We start from the raw sequence: 23130 nt of genomic DNA on the forward strand, positions 1-23130 counted from the left end.
CTCCATCCCGATTGCAATCTCACGGGAGACCCAGGCAGAACCACCCAGCCAAGTCAGGCCCCAATTTCAGACCCGTACAAACTGTGGGCAACAAACGTTTGTTGTTCTAAGCTTTGGGGTGATTGTCGTGCAGCAACAGGATACTAACGCACTTTCAGATCTGAAGCACTGACTGCAAGTTGTTTTACATTCTGCTGAAACAGGAAGAAACTACCGGAGCCTGGGCTCAACCTACGGCTCCTCGGAGCAGACCCCGCTGGAGCTGGGCGCCGTGGAGGAAAAGAGGTAAGGACCAGGCTTGTTTGGGCCTTGAGGAGAGGCGGGGTGTGTAGATAACACACATTTCCCGCCTCAGGGTCGCACAGGCTGTACCACCGAAGAGCCGCGACACCATCGCCCCAGGGCAGCCTGGGCGCCTGCGCGGTGGGCTCCTCGCGCTCCCAGGTGGCTCCGTGGAGCACCGAGTCATCGATCGCGAGTCCCGGAGCCGCCTGCCTCCGCGCAGGCCGTCAGCCGCCGCTCGCGGGGTGGGCTGCAGAGGGCGCCCTCCAGACTGGGCCCGAGAGCCGTCGTCCAGAGACCGGCCAGCAGACAGCTCGGCGGTCGTGGCGGGGTCTTCTTCCCGGTACCTCTCAGCACCGCCCCTACTCCCTTCACCCCTCAGCTCCGGTAGTCGCCGCTCCGGGGCCGCCGCCGCTTTAAGTAGAAGCTGTCCGGCCGCGCCGTCGTCACCGTCGCTGCCTCTGGGTCCTGGACGCTGCCGCCACCGCCATGAAGCTGCGAGTGCGGCTTCAGAAGCGGACCTGGCCGCTGGAGATGCCAGAAGAGGAGCCGACGCTGGGGCAGCTGCGTGCGCACCTGAGCGAGACCCTGCTGCCCACCTGGGGGTACAGGTACGCGGCCGCGGCGGGGCGGCGATGGGGCGTCTCGGGGCTCCGGGAGGCGGGCGGTGGCGCAGGCCCCTCGGTCACCGGAGGCCGGCGGTGTGCCGGCTTTGCGGGTCCCGCGCCCCTGGAGCTGTGTCACGTGCAGGCCGGCCTGAAGGTAAGCGGGCGCAGGGCCCCGGCTCGCGGAGAGCGTGGCCCGGCGTCGGGGGCTCCTTTCCTCGCCTGGGTGAGCCGCGGCTGCCGGTTTTCCAGTAAAGGAACCCAGGGATAGGCTAGCACGCAAAATTCCCCCGCCCTTTATAATGTGAAGTTGGAAATGATGGGTTTGGTTTGGGTTTAAGCTTTCCAGGCGCTCAAGAATGTAATTTAACCATCTCCAGCACGGGGACATTTCAGTGAAGAAGTTTGGAAAGTACTAGAAGGAGGTAGCAGTCGCCCTGCCCCCCACTCCGGTTCCAGGCCACCTATAACTTGCAGCGCTCCTGTGCGGCTGCTGCCGTAACCTTAAGGCTTCGCTTCGCCGCGGTGAGCGCTCTGACTTCCCCGCTGCTGTTTTACAAAGTGCAGCGTGCCGGCGTGTTTCAAATCGTTTTATTTTTCCGGGGCGAGATGTTGCTCTTTGCTAAAACCAAGGGAAACGTTGGCTTTAGGATGACTCTGGAGACTTGCAGTTGCGGGCAGTAACGTGGAGAAGGAAAGGGCCCGAGTCTGTTATTTCTGGGGCTGCAGATAAGAAGGCTGCTCTGTTGCCCCTGAGGGTGTCTCCTGGGAGTAGACGGACGAAAGTGAGGGTGGGTCCTCTTCCAGTGCTAAGCAAGCTAGCGAACTTGGAATGTGTGCTGAGAAGACGGGAAGATGTTTGCTGGAGCTTTTTAGGTGAATTCTTTAAAAAAAAAGACTTGCCTGATTAAGTGGTTCCTTTTATGAGACTTTTACAAACTTTCATTGTATTTTTAGGGAATTCAGTAAAAGGAGGCCATATTATGAACTTCTCCCCCTGCCATTTATCAGGTTAAAAGTAAGCCTGATTTTTTCTCCAAATTAAGACAAAAACAGGAAAATGAAAAAAATTGACATAATCCCTTTTAAACATTATACTAAATGACAAGCCTATTATTTCTTGCTAACTTCATTACCCCACTGCAGATTTTCAAAATTAATTTCTCTTTTTTAACGTACTTTCATCTATAGGTGCACATATTTCATTACTATTTTTTAATTAGGTGGGACAGTCCTGAAAGGGTGTGAAACCCAACCCGACTCCTTGTTTATCCAACAGCCCAAGTTAGTTTCTCTTTCAGGTTGGTTTTTCTAGTGAGGGCCGGTTAATGGGAAGGAGCGCAAGCCTCGACTTGTGAAAGTGAGTTACATTTTTCCGAATGTGTGTTCATTTTATAATCACTGGGCAGTTTTAGAATGTGTCCATATGACATTATTTTTAAAGGGTCTTTGCTGAGCAAGTGGATCTGGGGTTGCCATAAAATATTTGTTAAGAGGCCTGAAGTTTCTAGGGTGGAATTTTCTGCCTAAAAGGTGCCCTCCACCCCCGATTTCTGGAAACAGCTATTTTTCAAAGCCTCTCCTGGGAAACTTCTATTGCTTTAGAAATGGCGCTTCCCTTTTTCTGTAGGGGAGGGAAGCTCAACATTTTTTGTCAAGCAGATGATTCTCTACCTTTTCTACAAATAGGTATTTGAGTGAACGCTGTGTTAAAAAGAACAACCTTTTGCTGTGACAAATGATCCATAAACACTTAGTTCATTTGAGGTGGTTTCCCTTTTTTGCTGCCAAAATTGGGGTAGCGTTTTTCTGGGTAACTGGCAGATTTCAACATTTATCATTTGAAAGCGTTTGAAAACAGGAGCATAGTTGCTTATTTTTATTTTGTAAGTAGGAATAGTTTCTAAAACTTGAGCATCAATAACTTCTCAACCAAAGACGCTCTAAATTGGTAAGAAAAAATTGTATTTACATGTGAAAGGAAAAACATAATGAGTTATTTCTGGCACTTTGAAAACGCAGCATTGCGAGAAACAGTAAACAGCACGACTCTTCCTAGGACTTCTTCATTTGACTCTTTAAGAAGTTGGTGGAGTCAGCATTGCTGGGGGTAAATGTCTCGTAAAATGTCCTCCAGTTGTTCATTAAGCCTCAGCACCACGTGGTGAAGAGATCAGTACCGGATCTTTCCAGGTCAGGTACTCTGTGGTGCAGATAGTCTGAGAGTGCCTTGCTCCAGGGTAGTTTGAGCTCTTAGCCTGTTTACCAGTGGGGCTTTGGCTCTGCACTGTCTTCCAGGTAAAGGACATTGTTAGTAAGGAAGAGGCTTGTACTTACAGGAGGATGAATTTGCGTTCAGTCATCCACATAACACTCATCTAACTTTTTATAACTTTTTGTAATTGTGAATATTCATTTAGGATGTGGGTCTAGTGTTTTGGAACCAACAGAAACTGTCCTATGCACATTGAATGGGCAGACCTGATTTCAGTCTCATCTTTTTTTTTTTTAATCCTCACCTGAGGACATGCTCATTGATTTTAGAAAATGGGGAAGAGGGAGAGGAATATCGATTGCCTCTCATTTGCACCCCAACCAGGGTATCATATGCATCCGACACTCAGACCTGGGACCCAAACCTGCAACCCAAGCACGTGCCCTAATGGGAATCAAACCTGCAACCTTTCTGTCTATGGGACAATGCTCCAACCAACTGGGCTACACTGGCCAGGGCGATTTTAGTGTTATCTTGAACTTCTCAACTAATGTTGGCTGCATTTATTCCACAAACACTTTTATTTGCCAAGTGCTGCAGTTACAGTTTTGAACAACACAAAATAACTGGCCTTATGAAACTTAAATTCCAATGTGAGGGTTTGGAAAGAGAGACAACAAATAAATAAATATATTTTCAAATAGTGGTGTTACAATAAAGAATAAAACATGAAAGTGGAATACAGTGATGGAGACTGGGTGGAAGGCAACATTTGTCTTGAGACCTGAATGATGGAAGTCAGTCACTTGAAGAGCTGGCAGAGCAGATGCAGAGGCCCAGAGGCTGCAGTGAAGTGGCTCTGTCCTGGGGACAGACAACGCACCTGTGAACCAAGTGCAGTCAGTGAGACGAAGGCCCCGCACAAGGTGCAGAGGTAGGAGAAGCAGGGCAGGGCCAATCACTGGGCTCAGAGGCCGTGTTAAGGATTCTCTTCTAAGTTCAAGGAGAAGCCATTGGAGGATTTTCAGCAGAGGAATGGTGTGAAATTATTTACATTTTAAAAGAGTGTATTTCATTGAATCGCAGTTCTGCCACTCTTAAGACACATTGTTTTATGTAATACTAAAGGAAAAACTGTCAATTAAGCTGTGATATGTCATGGATTTTGAAAAGTGGTCCTATTTCACAGATGTCAAAATATTTAAAAAGTGTATGTCTTAGAATTGATGAAAACATGGATTAATGATCGAGAATCACTGTATCCTATGCCCCGAGCTAGAATTTTAGCCATTAGAAATGTATAACCTAGGCATTCAGTGATAAGAACAAATAATTTGGTAGTTTTTCCAAAACGTTGGCTTCTTTCTTGTTTTTGTTTTGTTTTCATTGTTTAGTTTGTCTAGGGTCATATCATGTACCTTATAGATGTTTCAAATGTATTGTTGAGGATAATGGTAATAGGTAGCTCTTACCATCCTTATCCGTCTTTCTTGGCAGTTCTGATACCCGGTTTGCAATTACATTGAACAACAAAGATGCCCTCACTGGAGATGAAGAGACCTTGGCTTCATATGGGATTGTTTCTGGGGACTTGATATGTTTGGTTCTTGAAGATGCCATTCCAGCACCTAACTTGCCTTCATCCACAGATTCAGAGCATTCCTCACTGCAGAGTAACGCCCAGCCCTCTGTGGCTGCCCCCTGCAGTCAGTCCAGCATGCACGGTGGAGAGCGGGGTGACTCGTTCCCAGGAGAGGCAGCCCAGTCTGATGCCTGGAGTGATGACAGTATGGTGGGTATCAGTGTTAAGACAGGAGCTGGGTAGTTGGTAACTCATACTGAACCCCTTGGTTGAATTCTGTACCAGTCAGGATCATTATCATCAGCAGGTTGCAGCTCATATTCGTGTAGAAAACAATTGTTTAAAGTGCTAAATGATGGGGTCAATTTTGGGTTGGCATTCTGAAGAACCCAGTTTTTACCTGTTTGTTTTATTCAGACATTCTCTTTTTCAGATAAAGTAGCCCTAGGTGTCTATTATTGCCTTTAGTTAAGCTCATGTTCCCAGCTTTGCTTCTGTGGTCTCTTCCACTCATTAAAGCTACATACTTGTGCACTCCAGTTACTTCCAAATGATAAAATACCTGGATTTTAAAAATCATCACCTTGGAATCTATGTGCCAACATGAATTTGGAAATACATGCACTGATGTTCTCTCAAATCAGCCATCCTTTGTCTGTCAATGATACTGCTGTTTTTCTGAGCTCAAAACCTTGGAGTGATTTTTTAAAAAGATTTTATTTGTTTATATTTAGAGAGAAGGGAAGGGAGAGAGAGAAAGAGGGAGAGAAACATCAGTGTGTGGTTGCCTCTCACATGCCCCTTACTGGAGACCTGACCCACAACCTAGGCATGTACCCTGCCTGGGAATTGAACCGGTGACCCTTTGGTTTGCAGGTCTGAGCTCAATCCACTGAGCTATACCAGCCAGAGCCCTTGGAGTGATTTTTGACTTCTTATGCCCAGCCCCTTACCAGGCGCAGCCAGTTTTTTCTTTCCTTTCCAGCTTTCAGTTTTGCTCTTCAGTCTACTTTCTTGGTTCATCTCCTTCCTGCAGGTTTTTGATTATGTTGTTCCCTTGTTCTTTAGTTGCTCTGTGTCATAGATATACCTGTGCTCATATTTTTGAATTGAAAAAGACCCAGTATCTCTAGTTCAACCCTGTCATGTACAGAGGAGGAAAATGTCTCTCCTAAACTAGTTTCTAAGGCTTCTAGAGAAGTTGTGTGACAATCTTTGCAGGGTGAGTTTCTGTTCTTTCTGCCTGTAAATTGTCATTTCCTGCGAGACCAGCCCCCTTATCACTTTCCCTCTACCAGCCAACACATTCATGTGCTCGCCTGTGCACACGACGCACTGCCTGGGGGCTGCTTCATGTCTTGGCTCTCGCTCTTCACCCAGCCTGTGACCCACTGCCCCTCCCCCTCTCCTGTCTGTGTCTCCACCATCCTCCAGGGGCCTGCCAACCGCAACAGATTTCTTTAATTTCTCTTTGCTATCTTTATTGCCTTGTAAACACCTCATTTAGTATCCTGCCTTTTGATTTATAGGGCACAAGTAATCACTTTTATTACTTAATTTATTCATACCAATATGTATGTCATTTTGTTCATTATTTTTTGTGTGTGTGTGTGTACTTATCACTTCAACTTAGTTTTTTTGTGGGTACTTAGTTTTTTTTGTGGGCCTTAAACATTTATAAGTATTCATCTTGCCTAGCCTGTCATTAAATATATACATATACTAAAAAATACTTTTTAATAGGTTTGTAAATTATGAAAATCATCTGTGTTCTATGTCCAGATTTTTAGTAGTAGTATCCAGAAAGATTAAGCAAGTTAAAAAAAGCTTTTATAAATCTCAAAGTATTTTTATGATTTTTTAAAAAGAATTTGTTGTGTGTTTTGTGTTTCTGTTTCATGGAGGTAACCTAGGGAATGAGGAGGAATAATTAGCACAAATTGAAATTACATTTCTGAGCCTTTCTTGCTGATAGACTCATTAAGAGGCTCTGGTAGAAGGGCCCATTCCCGTTACTTCTATGTACTGTTAAAATCGTCCAGTAAAATGGAACTTTTTATAGTATGTGTAATAGTTACTTTAGTCCTTTCCTCTTGGAAAATTTTGAGAAATTAATACTGCTTCAAGTTAGTAAATGAAATTCTAATGGTGTGTTATTTTGCACTGTAAGACTTGTATAGGGTGACTGTAAAATCTGAGTGTGGAAACTGGGCCTGAAATGTTACAAATTATGCTTTAAGTACGTGAAACAGTAGGATCTGCGAATTAAGTGTAGAAGGGGGTGTTAGAAAAGGAAAGTGGATGGTAAAACTTGAAACAATAGGAAAAATTGACTCTTGTGGGTAAGTGGAAGTTAGTTTTCTTACTTCATTATATGTGGGAACTCATCTAGTACCTGTTGAGACTTCAGTGGGAAACCAGAGATAACGTGGCGTCAAACCCTGATATTGCTCTAAACTGCATTCTAGTCACTCGTTCCAGTCATTTGTAAAAGACATAGGGCAAGTGGTCTGTTCAGAGAGGTGGTGCCGAACGTTTATTTTTCATTTCTCCCCGTGTGACGAAGAATGAGATAAACATTCCTGCCATGTCAGATGGCTCAGAGGATGTCCGCGGCTCCCAGGGAGTGGGAGTGAGGTGTGACAAGCTCGCCAGGGGACTCTGGTGTGTTCCTGTCACACCGTCATCAGTTTGGGGCAGCCCTCCGTAATGTGCTGTCTATATATATTCTCTCCCTAATAGCTGTGGTAAAGGGCCAAGAGTTGGGCATAATAGGTAAGAAGCAAAGAACTGGCATACTTTATAATTTAGTTAGATGTTAAGTAATTTCTATTCAAAATATGATGAGACCTCCTTTTTTTAGAAGTGTGAATTGTTGGCCTCTAGGTTTTAACAAGTGATTGTATCTTTTCTGTTGGCCACCAGGGCTCAGGTCGTCAGGGATTTTAGAACAGCCTCTGGCTCCCCTACGTTCTCCCACCCTTTGACTCATACTATGTAATTTTAATTTCCTCTGCCCCTTCTTTAATGGAAATATGAACTTCCAAAGAAGAAACATGTGCTTTGCATTAAGAGTTGAGCACATGCCTGGGAAACAAACTTTCTGAGCAAAATTAATATAGGCAACTCAGTCTTACTGAAGCAGCATGTTGTGTCCAAAAGCCCTGAATTGGGAGTCTGGTGAGCTTGGTTCACTTGAATTTGCATTAGCTGGTAACCTTGATTGCTGTTTAATGAGTCACAAGGACAGCCAGGGTGTGTAAAGAGGCAGCATCATCTCTCTTACCTATTTTATAGCATTTTTGCATGGTGCAAATGAGAAAACCCTGAAAACAAAAACATTATAAAATTGTAAGATCTCATCCTTCAGCATTTTTTCAACAAGCCTTTATTGAGTGCCTGCTACATGTTAGGTAATACACTGGGCTTACATGAAGAGGTGACACGTAGTCTGTTCCTTCTAAGCTCGCACTCATGGCAGGACACAGATGTGTAACTAGGAAATCGCAACGCAGTGTGATGGAGCGCGGTAACGAGGGCCTTTCAGGCAGAGTGGCAGTCGGTCACCCCTGTTGAAGAGGTGAGGATGCTGGAGTGGGGGGGAAGGGACAGGCGAGAGTGAACCTGATACAGAGGCAGGGATCAGGTGATCGGGGGGTGCTCGTGTGCTAAGGCCTGCATTTAGGAGTTTAGGAGTTTGGGCTTTATTTTGTAGGCCTGCATTTCTCAGTGTGTCCTCTGTGAAAACTTGTTTCACGAGATTGTAAGTAAGTGTTAACAGGCTGCTGAGCGTCGAGGAAGGAGGATAGTGTTTCTTGGTTAAATGTTGTTACTGAATTTCTCAGGGCTTTATGATGCCAAAGATATGCTTTGTGAGTGAGGAGGGGAAAGTAGGTGGCTGTAGCATGTAGCGTTTTCCAAACTCATTTCATCGTCAGCCTCTTTTTTCTTGAGAACGTGGAGAGTCACATTCCAAGGCACAGTTTAGGGAAATGCTGCTGACTGCCTTGGGGAAATTCTGGCAGGTTTTAAGAGGACCTACTTGGATTCTTAATGGTCAGAAAACTGACTGCAGTGGGTGGAATGTGTTGGAAGATGAAGAAGTGGTGCCAGGGATATAGAGGGAAATGAATGTGAAGTGCTATTGGAATAGCAGGGCAGGTGTTAGAGATACCTAGGAGACTGACTCAGGGGGACTTTCAGGTGCGGTCGATGGGGGGTGTGAGAAGTCTGGAAAGATTTCCAGGTTTCTGCCATATTGGCCACAGGTAATGGTGGTAAGGAATTTCGGATGGAGCAGTAGGTTGCAGTATCATTTATGTAGGAGGGCTCACTTCAGTGTGTCCCATTTCTGAACCCAGCAATGTGCTTTGGCGTTGAGCACCAATCTCAGTTCACTCTAGGATACAAAATATCATGTGTAAAAGTCTATTTAATGAATTCATTATTTTGTTATCCTTTTCAGGCAGGGCCCAGTGAAAACGTTGAAGCTGAGTCCACTGAAGATGTTGTAGATATGGAGGAAGGCCCAAGTTTCTGCCTCTCTGAACCGATGCTCTGCAGTGAGTCGGTGGAAGGGCAAGTGCCCCACTCATTGGAGACCCTGTATCAGTCCGCGGACTGCTCCGGTCCCAGCGATGCCTTGGTAGTGTCCATACATCTTCTCATGCTGGAGTCAGGCTACATGCCTCAGGTAAGACTGCGAGAGAAGACAGATGTTTTGCTAGGGTTTGAGTTCCCATTGGGAAAGGGGGTGTGTCCGGACATACCTCTAGAGTGTCGTGCAGTGTAGCTTTGCTCCTAAACGTGGCTGGGTGTTAAATGTAATGTGCTGAATGCAGTGATGGCATGAAACAGGCAGTAAATGTTCCCTTCTCTCTTTTCCTTCTTTTTTTTCTTCATTTGTTTTATCAGTTTTTTTAAAGATTTTATTTATTTATTTAGCTTTTAGAGGGGAAGGAGAGAGGGAGAGAAACATCTATGTATGGTTGCCTTTCGTACGTCCCCTGCTGGGAGTTGGCCTGCAGGGAACCAGCCTGCAACCCAGGCATGTGCCTTAGACTGGGAATCGAACCGCGATCCTCTGGTTTGCAGGCCCGCGCTCAATCCACCGAGCTACACCAGCCAGGGTTGTTTTATCAGTTTTTAATTAATATTATAGAAGTGATGACAACTCTGGTTTAAAAAAAAGACTCAAGATTATTCTGGTAATATGTAGCTAAAATGTGGTCTGTGAGTGTGGATTGGGCCTGACTGCACAGAGAGCTCACTAGGATGCTCTTTATGTTAGTGACCAGCAGCTTAATAAGGGTCCGTTAGGAAGAGCAACGTTGTTCTCGTGCTGTAGTTGCTTTCATTCATTCACTTGCTTATTCTTCATTCATTCTCCATTTGGTAAGTATTTACCAATGTCAGGTGCAGGGCTTTGTTTCTACTCTCAGGTTGCTTATGGTCCGAGAGGGAGAGAGAGACGAGCCCCGACCATTATACTGTATTGGTTAAACTGTCGGGGGCACGTGTATATACTTGGATGCCAGAGATTCTCAGAGAACATTCAGAGTAGAGTTTCTTAAACTGGAGTGTGTATAGAGTACCTGGGAATCTTACTAACATGCAGATTCTAATTGAATAAACTGAAGGTGGAGCCTGAGACTCTGCGTGCTCCCATGTGACAGCGACGCCACACCTGGCCCTGTCAGGAGTGACACAGAATAATCCAGTCATTGTGAACATCTGTGGCATGCCACGTGCTGGGCCTGGGAGTCAGGACATAAAGACAGTCTTCTTCCTTAGGGGTCCATAAGTGTGGGAGAATAAAAAAAAGGAAATTATGGTGTATTGTGATAAATAACATAACATAATAGAAATATGAACAGGATGTTAGGGGATAAAGAGAGAGAATGACAAACAGGATTTTTTGGGGGGGGAGGAAAGGCTTCCCAAAGGAAGTGATATTTGAGCTTGAAAAGTGATAGAACTTTGGTAAATAAAGAAGTGTCTTTGAAGAAAGAAATTAATCTCTATCTCTGATGTTATTTGATCTGTTTGAACAAACATTGATGCAGGATAATATATTGTAACATTTTTCTATGAAAATTTCATTAACAGCAATATTAATTTTTGACAAGTTTTATTAAGGGGACTGTATGGAATGCTTATTTCTAGACAAATTGGGGGTTCCTGGATTTTTAATCTTTTTGGCGGTAATACCTTTCTTCATTGTTTCCCTTTCATTTCATTCCCCAGGGGACTGAAGCCAAAGCCCTGTGCATGCCGGAGAGCTGGAAGTCGGGCGGCGTGTATAAGCTGCAGTACACGCACCCCCTCTGCGAGGGCGGCTCTGCTGCTCTCACCTGTGTGCCCATGGGGAACCTGGTCGTCATCAACGGTAACGGACGGCAGGCGCAGTCACCGTCCTTAGTGTGCGAGCACTTGCGCGTTCCTCTCCGAGTGTTTCACAGCCACTGCACTGATGTTCCCTTCTCTCTCTTCCTTCGTTTCATTTATTTACCTTTCTTGGCAAATCAGTTGTGCTGTAGTCACTCGTCTGAAAGGTGGTAGAATACGGGGCTGGTGGCTAGGCTGCAGCCTTCACCCTGGGGCGGCCCTCCTCCTGCTGCTTTAACCTTGCGATAATTTTTTGCTCCTGTGATAATAGGAGTGAGATGAGTCTGTTGCCTATGGACTCTGTGAAGAATATGTTTTTCTTTATGCCTGTGGGTGACTTTTTAATTTCTATTTATTTAGCCAAGGTCTTGAACTGACAGATGGTAAGAGGTGAGATTGAGCTGGGCCTCTTTTTATTCAGTTTGGCACTTCTGAACAGTATGGAAATGCACAAAAACTCTAGGGTTCTGAGGCCTTAGTGTGTGTGTGCTGTGTCCTCCCCCCAGGACAGTCACTCTGAGTAGTTTCTCTCCTCGTTCTCTTCCATGTGAAGAAATTTCACTGGGTTGGCAATACATCCCACTTTTGTACTGCGTTTTAGTTCGGATGCCACCTACAGGTCCATACCGACTAGCGGTGGGCTTTGGAACAGTCTCATAACCACACATTCTGAAGGTCCATTTGAGTGACTTGAGTCTTTCGTTTTTGTTGCATTTTGATTTTCGAGGTTTATCCTTTTAAGGACTAGAGGGGAATGAATGCACTTTTCATTTCCAGTATAGCTCATCTTTGTATAGCAAAGGCAGCAGGCCTTCGACATGACTTGCTCAGTGGGTTTCAGCAGGTTCTGCAGCCCCACGGTCCTGCTGAGACAGAAGCCAGCAGGAGGCTTAGCAGGACTCCGTCTACTCAAACGTCGAGCAGCAGCGTGCTTGTCCCTTTCACTGGCTGGTGTCCATTATAAGATTTTGTTTGAAAATGTTTTTTTCTGCTGAAATTTATTTCGAAAGCCACTGACATTGACCTTGATCTTTGAAAGGAAATACAGTCCTAGGTTTCCTATTATATAATTCCTGTTATTTCTTCTAATCACTGGATTCTTTAAAACGTTACTGAAAAGTCTCAAATTTTCAGCTTTAACAGCTTTGGTGCTGTTCCACATTTGTCAGGATGTGCCTGTCTGACGGCACAGAGACCCGTCAGTGTGTTTCCAGCTGTTCAGCTCAGTTACAAGTGTCACTTTTAGTTGGGAATTCTTGTTTTTTTTTCAAGATTTTAATTACTTACTTTTAGAGAGAGGGGAAGGGAGGGAGAAAGAGAGAAACATCAATGTGTGGTTGCCTCTTGTGCACTCCCCACCAGGGACCCAGCCCGCAACCCCGTTGTGTACTCTGGGAATCAAACTGGCAACCCTTTGGTTCGCAGGCTAGTGATCAGTCCGCTGAGCCACACCAGCCAGGGCTTAGTTGGGCATTCTTGTACACAGAAGTCAGCAGTTTCTGCCTTCATTTAATCATTCTGCTGGATCACATCATAACTTACAGTGTTGAAGTTACCAAATACTGAATGTGAGGCTGTAATTTTTCCCTCAGTTTCTTACAAAAGCTCTTTAACAACATATACGTAATAACTTCTATTTACTAGTTTTGAGATAGTTAGAATAACTGCTAAATGTCTTAGTTTCCAACATTTCATTTATTTACCATTCTTGGCAAATCAGCTGCCTGCAGACTTGCATGGCAGACAGCCATTGCAGGCTCGATTATTTGAAAAGGAGCAGTGTGTCCTTAAATCTCTCCTTCACCAAAGACACCCTGCTCGGTGCACAAGCACATCACTGGCTCTTTCACAGAACGAGATGAAGTGTGCCTTTGTATGGGTGATTGGAGTTGAATCCTCTGGTGATGTGCAGAATATTGGTCTTTTGGGTCTAGAGAGAGATGATGCTGTGAAAACTAGCATGATTCATTTCATAAACAAGGAAGACGCATTGCCAAGGGTTAAATAAAATAAATGGAGTTTTTAATGGCATTGGTGGAAATAATGATTTTACTGTGTTTAACTGACTCCTATTAACCTTGTTGCATATCTTCCGATTACTAATGAGCTGCTATTGGTGATACTTTTTATATAACTGTTATATAAATGTGCTTACTGTAGTTTCTAAAGGTGACGTTTTAGAATGACTTTTAATTCATGCGATGGCAGGTTCACACTTGGGACCTCGCTCGGAGGGAAGGAAGTAGGTATAGAGCATTTTGTTTTGTATAATGTGTCCTTTGTAAATCGGGGGCAAGGAAGTGCAGTAAATGAAGGCATGGGTGAAGTGACAAATTTTCATCTTTCTTGTGCTTATTTACAGCTACACTAAAAATCAACGGTGAGATTAGAAGTGTGAAAAGATTGCAGCTGCTGCCAGAATCTTTTATTTGCAAAGAGGAAGTAGGTAATATAACCATGATTTAACTTTGGGGATGAAGCTTTGAGAGGTTCACTTTAAAAAAACTGAAAGGTAATATTAAAAAAGCTGAAAGTTTCTAATGAGATCTAAACAAATTTGAGACGGTATTACAGAGTCTCTGTTTCCTGTTTTTCTTAGGGCTTTGGAATGCTGGCTGATACTTACATTGTCATTACGAAATGACACTCACATGTAATTTGCTGCACACAATTGATGCTTCCTAATTCCTGAATTAATTGTTGTGGATTTTTTCAGCACTGTGTTTAACCAGTATGGAGGGAATCTGTGTTTCATGGAAACCATATAGCGAAGCTTCATTATTAAAGATGTTTGCTTAAACATACATAAATTTGGTTGCTATTTGGTGCAGATTGGAGCTTTACAAAAAGTTGTTATTCTAGGCATGGTTTTGCTTATGTTCCATAAAATTATTAATATGTGCAAAAAGGACAAGTTTTCCTGTTTGTTTTTTCATTGAAGCCAAAGGATGAGAGGTCGGGAGGTAGCCGATGGAGAAGAGATGCTGCGGTGCAGCGGGAAGTGCCATCTTTGGGTCTCGTTTTGTGTCTTTGCAGGTGTCACTCCATTTCAGCCTCCTTGTAAACTTACGGGGATTGTAAAATCCGGATGGAGAGCGGTGTGGTGTAGTGGGGAGAAGACAGTTGAGGCAGTGTCTTTCAAGGGAAGACCACCCAGATCTGGGTCCTTGCTTTGAAGGCCTAGAGACTTAATTTCGTTATTCCCAGGGGAGGTCAGGCTTTGAGAGACTGACTTATATGAACTGAAACTGATAGGAAAAGAAGGCATCAGGGTACAGTTAACCTTTGAAAGCACTGGGGTTCAGGGTGCTGATCTCCCATGCAGTCAAAAATTCACACGTAACTTTTGATTCCCCCCAAACTCAAGTACAGTTGACCCTTGGCATCCGAGGGAGATTGGTTCCAAGACTCCCCTGTCGATGCCCGAACCCATGGATGCTCAGGTCTCTTATATAAAATGATGTACAGCAGTGCATGGAGTTGGCCCTCTGCCATCCACAGAGTCCCAGCTGTGGGTGGGAAACAGTATTTTCTCTCTGCCGTTGGTTGAATTCAGGGATGCAAAACCAGGGGATATTGGAGGACTGAGTGTGTGTTCATTCACAAAAATGTGTGTGTAAGTGGACCCATGCACTTCAAACCTGTGTTGTTCAGGGGTCAACCGTACATTTTTATAATGATCTCTGCACGTTTACTGCCATACCCGACCAGTGTTTCTTAACCTTTTTGTCCTTAGGAATCCACCAATGAGCGTCTCTGTACACATTCCCCACGCTCCTCCCACCCCATCATTCTCTTCCATGAAAATTTAATACCATAGATACACCGTGTACTTGTATACTGTGGCCCTTTGGAGGGGCACATACCACTGTAATAACTAGGGATTTATTTTTTTGCCCTCTAAGAACCAATTTTTGCCCTTTGGAGGCAATATTGCCCCCAGCGAGAATGCACGAACTGAACTCATGAATCCGAGAAGATGGTCCTACCTTTAGGACCAGAAATTCCTTGACTATAGCACTGTATATTTCTTTCTATGCTGTAAGGAGTAGAAATACTTCACACTCTATAGTAGTAGAGGTGATGCCCATTTTATAATCAGGAAATAGGTCTAGAGGAGGTTATTACTTCAAGGTCACGGAGCTAATAAACGATGGAATTAGGAGTGCAATGGATGCGACTCCTAAGCCTGTTTTTAAAAACAAGTTTTATAGAAATGTAGCTCAGATTTATATTTGTTACCTGGTTTCTGTTAAAAGGGAAATGAAAAGGAAGGAGAAAAGGAAATGAAAGGGAGGGGAAAAGTTTAAATACTGTTTTATTGCAAGTTTATGGACTATATTAATTGAATATTTTTAATGTAGCAGTTTTTATGTTGGGTAGTAATTTTTACCGTGTCTTATAGTATCTAGTATATACTATGGGTTGTTATTCATCCTTTTATTTATAAGTTTCTAATTACTTTTATAGGTCAACGAAGGAAAAATTTTGTTTATAAAAATCAATTTTCACACTTGAAAAAGGCCGTTAAACCAAAATGATTTTTAAATATCTAGAAATTTGATTTTGGCTTGAGATTGTAGTTCATGAAACGCAGATTTAGAGTTTAGCTGTGTGTGTTTTTATATTCATTGTCAGTTGAGGTGTAATGCATGTTTTACTTATTTTAGGTAGTGAGATGGGGTGGGGAGGGAGCAAGCATAAGTGATGTACACCAGGCCCTGTGGGTGGAGCCACTTGGTGGTGGTGATGTCTCCTTTAAACCGTTGAGCAAACAGGTGTGGATCAGAGGGTTCAAGGTTATGCACTTGGTAAACATATAGCTAAACTGAAGTGGGAACTTCAGGCGCAGTTTGACAGTGTATATGCTGTAATGTATGTGTGAATCACCTGGGGATTTTATTGAAATGCTAGTTCCCATTAAGTAGGTCTGTGGTGAGTCCTGAGATCCAGTATGTCGAAACGTTTCCCAGGTGATGCCGATTCAGGTGATCCGTGGACCACTTTGGGTCCAGTTTAGTGGCTGACATGAGTGCTTTGGAGCCCTACTTAGGTTTGTGCCCTGCTCTGCCACTTGCTATGAGGCCTTGGGTGGGCTTTCTTTGTCTTGCCCTGTTTTTAAAGTGCGAATAACAGTATTTAACCCTTAGGAAGAACTGCTGATTCTAAAGGATGCTTGAAAAACTGCTTGACATGGTTCCTTATACATAATCGTTGTGTGATAGATATTATTCTGCTGGGATCTAAGGTCCCCAGGAGCAGCTCTCCACTCTGTCCCCAGGGCCCAGACAGATGGGCAGATGCTCAGTAACTCTTGGCTGTGTGTACGCATCTCACACCAGTGTTTCCTACTGAACTGCAGCCTAGGAGCTACAGCGGTTGGGAACGGCCCAATTTATTTGATATTATGTGAATTTTAGCTTTAGATCTAAGATTTTATTTACAGAGTCACACACTATATACTTCCCCTTCAACTGCAGATTTTGGATTATGTTTATGTAGACATCACTTATGAAAATCTATTTACCACTTTGATTTGGTTTGGCTGAAGTAGAGGATACCATTTCATGTTTTTCCACTTTGTTTTGAGTTTTTATTTTTTTATTTTAAAACATGTTCTAGGGGAAGATGTGTCCAAGATATATAAAGATCTTCAGAAACTTTCTCGCCTCTTCAAAGACCAGTTGGTGTACCCTCTTCTGGCTTTTACCCGACAAGGTGAGCAGTGATGGTGAAGGGTCACAGGTTGCGTGGCCAGAACGAATGGTCGGTTTGTGTGCTGTGCTCCTGGCCCTTCCCTCGTTTCTCCTCCTAGTGCCGTTAGTCAGCCGTTCTGCTCTAATTGTGGGCCTAGGCTTAACCGTTCTCCCTTCCTTTCGGTATTTTCACAGCACTTGGCATATATCCTTACTGTGGCCTTTTTCAGTGTGTCATGACTGTTGATGTGATTTCTTTCCACTTAAGTGTGTGCTTGAAAGCAGGGAGTATGTCGCATTCACTTCTGTATCCTCATGGTCTACCACAGGTCTGGCCCATAGTACGTTTGAGAGAGATATAAGTAAATGAGGTATAGCCTGTATATTGGGTCTGAGTTTTTCTTTTTTAATTGTATTTATGTATTTATTCTTTAGATTTTATTTATTTATCTTTAGAAGGGAAGGGAAGGAGAGAGGGAGAGAAATATCAATGTATGGTTGCCTCTTGTGCGTCCCTTGCTGGGACCTGGCCTGCAGCCCAGGCATGTGCCCTGACTGGGAATCGAATCACAATCCCTCAGTTCGCAGGCCCGTGCTCAAACCACTGAGCTACACCAGCCAGGGCTGGGTCTAAGTTTTTTTTTTTAAACAATATTTATTGGGGCTGTATACTGGGTACTTTGGCTATTTCACATGTGTTCTTACTTAATGCTAACAAATTTGAGGCAGATTTTATTCCCATTTTATAGATGATGAAACTATATAATTCAATCAGGTTTATAATTCACTCAAGACCCTTGTTTTAGTCAGCTTTCTCTGGCCCGAGTGGGAGTAAAAGCTGCTCCAAAGCCTCAGTGACTTACAGTGCACATGTGCGCACTCAGGTACGCACTCAGGTGCGTGTCCTGCGTGGCTCGCGTTGGCAGAGGGGCGGCCCTGGTCCAGGGCGTGCTCTCCTGGTGGCCCAGCCACCCGTTGGTTCTTACAGCTTTTGCTCGGCAGTGATGTGCCACTCAGCTCACATTTCCCTGGACGAGACAGTCCAAATGGCCAAGCCTGATTGTGGCAGGTGGGAAGTGTGATTATATGGCAGAAAATGATTGAGAATCATAGTCTACCACAGTCCTTTAGTTGGTAAATAATTTCAGATTTGTATAAACAGATATGTGGTTTTTATTTGCCATCTCAAGTTACATGGTGCCAAGGCTGTTATTACCGTAGGCTTCTTTAATTGGTGGTGAGGGAAGAGAATGATGTGGATTTTAAAACCCTTACTGGATTTTGGTTATCTTCACTAGTGGAGAATGCTGTCACAAATATTCAAAGGAGCTGATAATGGAAAAATAATTTTCATTTGACTTTGGAATAGTATTTTCTTTTCTTGGTATTGCTTCTGAATTTATCTTCCCTCCCTTTTGTAGCCTGCCCAATAGTAATTGATAACACTTGAGTGCTATTGTGTGCCAAATGTTGTTCTAAGCCCTTTGTCTGTATTAACGCAGCTAACTCTCCACGTGGGGCAGTGGGTGATACTGTTAACAGTTTTACAGGAAATGGAGTTAGCTGGAGTAGCATGTCCAAAGGCGGACGGCTAGTGCAGTGGCAGCGCTGGGAGCCGGTTATAAAAGCTGATGAATTACTCATTTTCTGTAGTTGAGTAGAGACTTTTTTGTTGCACCGAATATTGCTTGAAATAAAAGAGGCCATTGACTGTCTGCAAATTGTCAGTTATTTGATCTGTATTAAAAGGTATTTGTTAAAAAAAAGTATTTGTTTTTCCACTGAAACGTAAAGGGATCAAGGGGCTTCGAGTTAGTAGTAGTTCTCCTGGGGCTAGAAGTTTGTTGTAGATTCCTGGGCCTGGGTACTCGGACTGCCATCCAGTTTACTTCTCAGTAAAGGAGCACGTTGCCAGCTGTGAGGTGGAAAGTGTGGGGAAGGCTGGATGCCCTTTACTCAGTGGTACTTGTTCCTTTTTCCTTTTAGCACTGAACCTACCAGATGTATTTGGGTTGGTAGTCCTTCCGTTGGAGCTGAAACTACGGATCTTCCGACTCTTGGACGTGCGTTCCGTCCTGGCTTTGTCTGCAGTTTGTCGTGACCTCTTCATTGCGTCGAGTGACCAGCTTCTGTGGAGGTGTTTGTATCTGAGGGATTTTCGAGGTGATTCCATGGTTACATGTTAACAAGAAAGGGGAGGGAAGAAGACTTACATTTTCATTATTATTGTTTAATCCTCATCTGAAGACATGCTTATTGGTTTTAGAGAGAGAGGAGAAGAGAGATGGGCAAGAGAGAAACATGGATGTGAAAGAGAAACATCGATCAGTTGCCTCATGTGGGCCCTGACTGAGAATCGAACCTGTGACGCTTTGGTTGATGGGACAGTGCTTCAACCAACTGAGCCACAGGGCCAGGGCCCTTACCAGTGTTTTTTTAAACTGTGGTTTGATTCAGGGTGGGTCATGAAATCAATTTAATGGGTCATTGTACAACAAAAAAAGGAAAAAGAAAAGTCAGCAGCATTTTATAAAATATATTTCAATTATGTAGATATATACTATGTTATAATGTAAAATAATTATTGTTCACATCAAAGAAATTTGGATGATGGTGTTAGAAATGATAACGTACCACTTTAGCAACTGTGAATATCTATGGGTAGATTTCCTTTCCTTTAAAAAAAGTAAGACTATCATGTGGAGTCTTTTGAATTGTCAAAAAACTTGTTTTTTTCTTTTAAAACTTCAAAATGTCAGAAGTGCAAATGACCTAGTTTTTCTTTTCTTCCTTCTTGGATCCAAAGTTTAAAATGTTATTTTGTCCCCGGAGGCAGCAAATGTCATCTAGAAATTTAAAAAGAAATCATAGTCAAAGTGAAAAGACAAAATGCCCAACATATGTGATAGAACCAACCAGAAAAAAAGCAGGCTGCGATAAAAATACTCGTGAAAGGAGCAGGGACTTTGTACTTGTATATTCAAGTTCAAGTTTAAAGTGTAATCAGTCTCTATCTCATTTCCAGATTGTGGTCCACAAGCTCATTTGTACGCTGAGTTTTCAGATTTTATCATGAGTTTCCCTGTAGATACAAATGTTAGGGGGCTGGAGCTTTTACAAATTTTTCTTCCATGTCAATGTAATAATTTCCAGAGAAGGTATCACTCTTTTATCCAAACTCTTTGACTTAAAGGAGGTCCTCTTTTCCTCATTTTATAGATTTTAAGTACATTGAAAATTAGGTCTGGTCATAATTCTGAGAGTCGAATCATTCAAAACATGGTTGGGAGAAAATCTAATTCAATTATGGAAGAAAACCATCAGCTTGACCTCCAGTAAGACCGTGGGCTAGAACACAGACACTCAGAGGCCGTCACCCAGTGGAGTGTATGAGAGCTGGGGTTGGAAGCAGCTGACACACCTCGGTGACATTCGGGGAGACGATGCATGTGGCACAACGCTTAGTACAGGGAGAGAGCAGCCAGGAAGCCTACGTATACCCGTGGGAGTCACTGGGGCAAATTACCAGGCAGCACAGAGCAGTGATGGCTCCCTCAGCACCAGGAGGGGGTTTGAGTCAGGTTCAAGGCAGTACCAACAGTACTGTGTCTCTTAAAGCAACGATTCATGTTTCTTTTGTGCTTAATGAGGAAGCTTCTATTTCCTTAGGACAGAAGCAAACCTGCTGCTTAATGCTGGATGAATGAAGCATTTTAACCCCTTACTTTCTGTTTTCCTTTGCAGATGGTACTGCCAGAGTTCGAGACACAGATTGGAAAGAGGTAAGTGTTTGTGAATGTTCATAGCAGAGAAATGCATAGTGCATTAAGGCCGTATTTTCACTTGATTGTGATGTAATGAAATCTGTTTTCATTAAATGTATTGCTAATTTTCAGTAAATGGGAATGTTTTCAATGTTTATTTTGGACTCAGCCTCCCCTCCCCCCTTATTTCTGTAATGACACAGGCAGAAAATCTTAACAGTGAGTGTTTCACCTTTACTGAAACACTCTCCTTTCTGTTGCAAAAACATTTTGAGTGGACTGCTTTTGTGTCGGAGTGGTCTCCGGTAGTTCAGTGAGACAGAGTAATACGAGTGAAAAGAGTGAGTGATGTGATTTGATTTGCAGCTGTCTGCTGTAAAAGATGCTGGGACTAGAGAAAAGTAAAGTCAGTGACAGTATTCACATATGTACAAAATACTGGGTTGGCTGAAAAGTCTGTTAGGTTTGTCTGTAAAATAAAGGATACATTTTTCATTTTCACCAATAACTGTATTGATTTGGATATTTTGAGTATGTTGGTTATCTCCTGCTGTCTAGTGGGTAGAGGCCATGGGCACTGCTAAACATCTTCCAATGCATAAGACAGCCCCACAGTGAAGAATTATTTGGCCAAAATGTCAATAGTACCAAGAAACTTGGCAAAACCACTTTTGACACATTCCGTCAGTCACAGCACCTTCTCCATACACTGCCCAAAATTTTTTCAGCTGTGTTTTTACCCTTCTTGAAATAATAAAGCATAATATGCTGAAAATTGTGTATTTTCTTCCATCTTCAATATTAAATTGGCTGCACAAAAATTTGCCAATTTTGATAAGTCTTTTTAATAAATGCACACTGATATGACAGCTGTCACAGTACAATCTAGTGAAATTGTTTTGAATGAGGCTAAAGACAACTAAGAACTGCTAGAGTCGTCATATGGAAAAAAGCGAAATGAACTTTTTGGCCAACCCAGTATGTTCTATCCTCTAAAACGGGTGTCAAACTCATCTTCACCCGGGGCCACATCAGCCTCGAGGTTGCCTTCAAAGGGCCGAATGTAATTTCAACTCCTTCACTGTTAAGGAGTAGTTACATTTGTATAGTCCTAACATTACATGCGGCCCTTCGAAGGCAACCACGAGGCTGATGTGGCCCCCGGTGAACATGAGTTTGACACCCCTCCTCTAAAATAAGCATCTATTTTTTGTTCTTGTTTAAATTGAGGTCCATTAGGGACATAATTTAAGTGAAACAAAGAATTTAGGTACTGCCCTCCCCCCGATACCATAACTTTGTATGTTGTGGCATGATATTTTCAGCAAATATTTAAATTGTCCACTTTTGAAGAAGGGCTGACTTAAAATTGTGTATTAGCAGCGCAGCTCTGGGTTGCAGTCTTGGAACTACATGTCACTCAGTGATCCCTCCTTTGGGTTTACTGTTGCTCCAAGTCGGCACAGTTGCTCGGTTGCAGTGTGTGGAGCAGAGCTAGAGAGCAGAGTTCACTCCGTATGGTATCCAGAGCCACTACCTCACTCACGTAGGAACTGGAAAAAGCTCCTTCCGTGCGCCGGTTCCTTTGTTTGCCTTGCTGGTGTGGGGAAAGCACGGAGCTGTACAGTGAAACCAAGTTGGAGCTTTGGGGAGACGTCCAGTCACTTACCAGATCTTGTTCTCGGTTTTCTTCAGTTGTACAGGAAGAAGCACAAACAAAAAAAAGAAGCCCAGAGACGGCGTGCACTGTTCCTGCTGCCACCGCCCCACCCCGATCCTTTCTACCCCAGCCCCTTGCCCCCCAGGCCTTTCCCTCCCAGCCCCTTGCCCCCCAGGCCTTTCCCTCCTAGTTCTCTCCTTCCTCCAGGAATTATTGGTGGTGAATATGACGAAAGGCTAATACTTCCCTATGTTGGAGATCCGATCAATTCACTCATTCCTGGGCCTGGGGAGGTGCCCAGTCAGTTCCCTCCACTCAGACCCCGTTTTGATCCCATGGGCCCGCTTCCAGGACCTAACCCCATCTTGCCGGGCCGAGGTGGCCCCAACGACAGATTTCCCTTAAGGCCCAGCAGGGGTCGGCCAGCTGACAGCCGGCCACCATTCATGTGACTAATTGGTGATTCCACTTCTGGAGCTTGTTTGGTTTGCTTAAAACTACAGATGCCATCTTATTGGGGTGCAGACTTCTAGTGTTTTCTGTGGTAGTGAGAAGTGTGGTCACAGAAGCCTTTCAATAGATACAAGGAGGGACCCCCAAAACCAGAATTACCTTCTGGAGGGTGGGCCCCTTGTAGTGCATTGTTCCCCCACAAGGTGCGTGTTCTAGGATCCCATCTGTACCAGTGCACTAACTGGTGTTGTGAGAGGCTGCGTTGGGCTTTAGTAAATTTTTTTGAAGACTTTGATCACGTTTGCCCATTTCATGATGGGTGATTTAGGAGCACACCTGCCCACACCGTGCTGAGTGTTCAGCAGTTTTTGACCAAAAACCGGCATGACCCCCCCCCCTGCCCCGCCCTCCCTATTCACCAGATCTTGCCCCTAGTGACTTTGGTTTTTGTTTCCCCAAGTGAACAAAGTCCTCAAAGGGAAACGT

At 43.8% G+C, this 23130-nt stretch overlaps 1 protein-coding gene across 2 annotated transcripts; it reads left to right on the forward strand.

Moving 5' to 3' along the window:
• The first annotated feature begins 679 nt into the window (after positions 1–679).
• FBXO7 (F-box protein 7) lies at positions 680–22705 on the forward strand. 2 transcript variants are annotated; one of them, XM_037068033.1, is made up of 9 exons: positions 680–893; positions 4600–4894; positions 9150–9377; positions 10931–11072; positions 13434–13517; positions 16694–16789; positions 18754–18930; positions 20512–20549; positions 22227–22705. In XM_037068033.1, exons 1-9 carry the CDS (start codon positions 772–774, stop codon positions 22641–22643), a joined length of 1599 nt encoding a protein of 532 aa, XP_036923928.1. In that variant the 5' UTR covers positions 680–771; the 3' UTR covers positions 22644–22705. The 2 variants fall into 2 exon arrangements, with proteins under 2 accessions (XP_036923928.1, XP_036923929.1); XM_037068034.1 differs by having other exon boundaries at positions 804–893; positions 4752–4894.
• The last annotated feature ends 425 nt before the right edge of the window (positions 22706–23130 follow it).

The sequence above is a fragment of the Sturnira hondurensis genome, unplaced genomic scaffold (assembly GCF_014824575.4).
Source record: "Sturnira hondurensis isolate 20B ecotype Veracruz unplaced genomic scaffold, ASM1482457v3 Scaffold0017436, whole genome shotgun sequence".
NCBI classification, from domain to species: Eukaryota; Metazoa; Chordata; class Mammalia; order Chiroptera; family Phyllostomidae; genus Sturnira; species Sturnira hondurensis.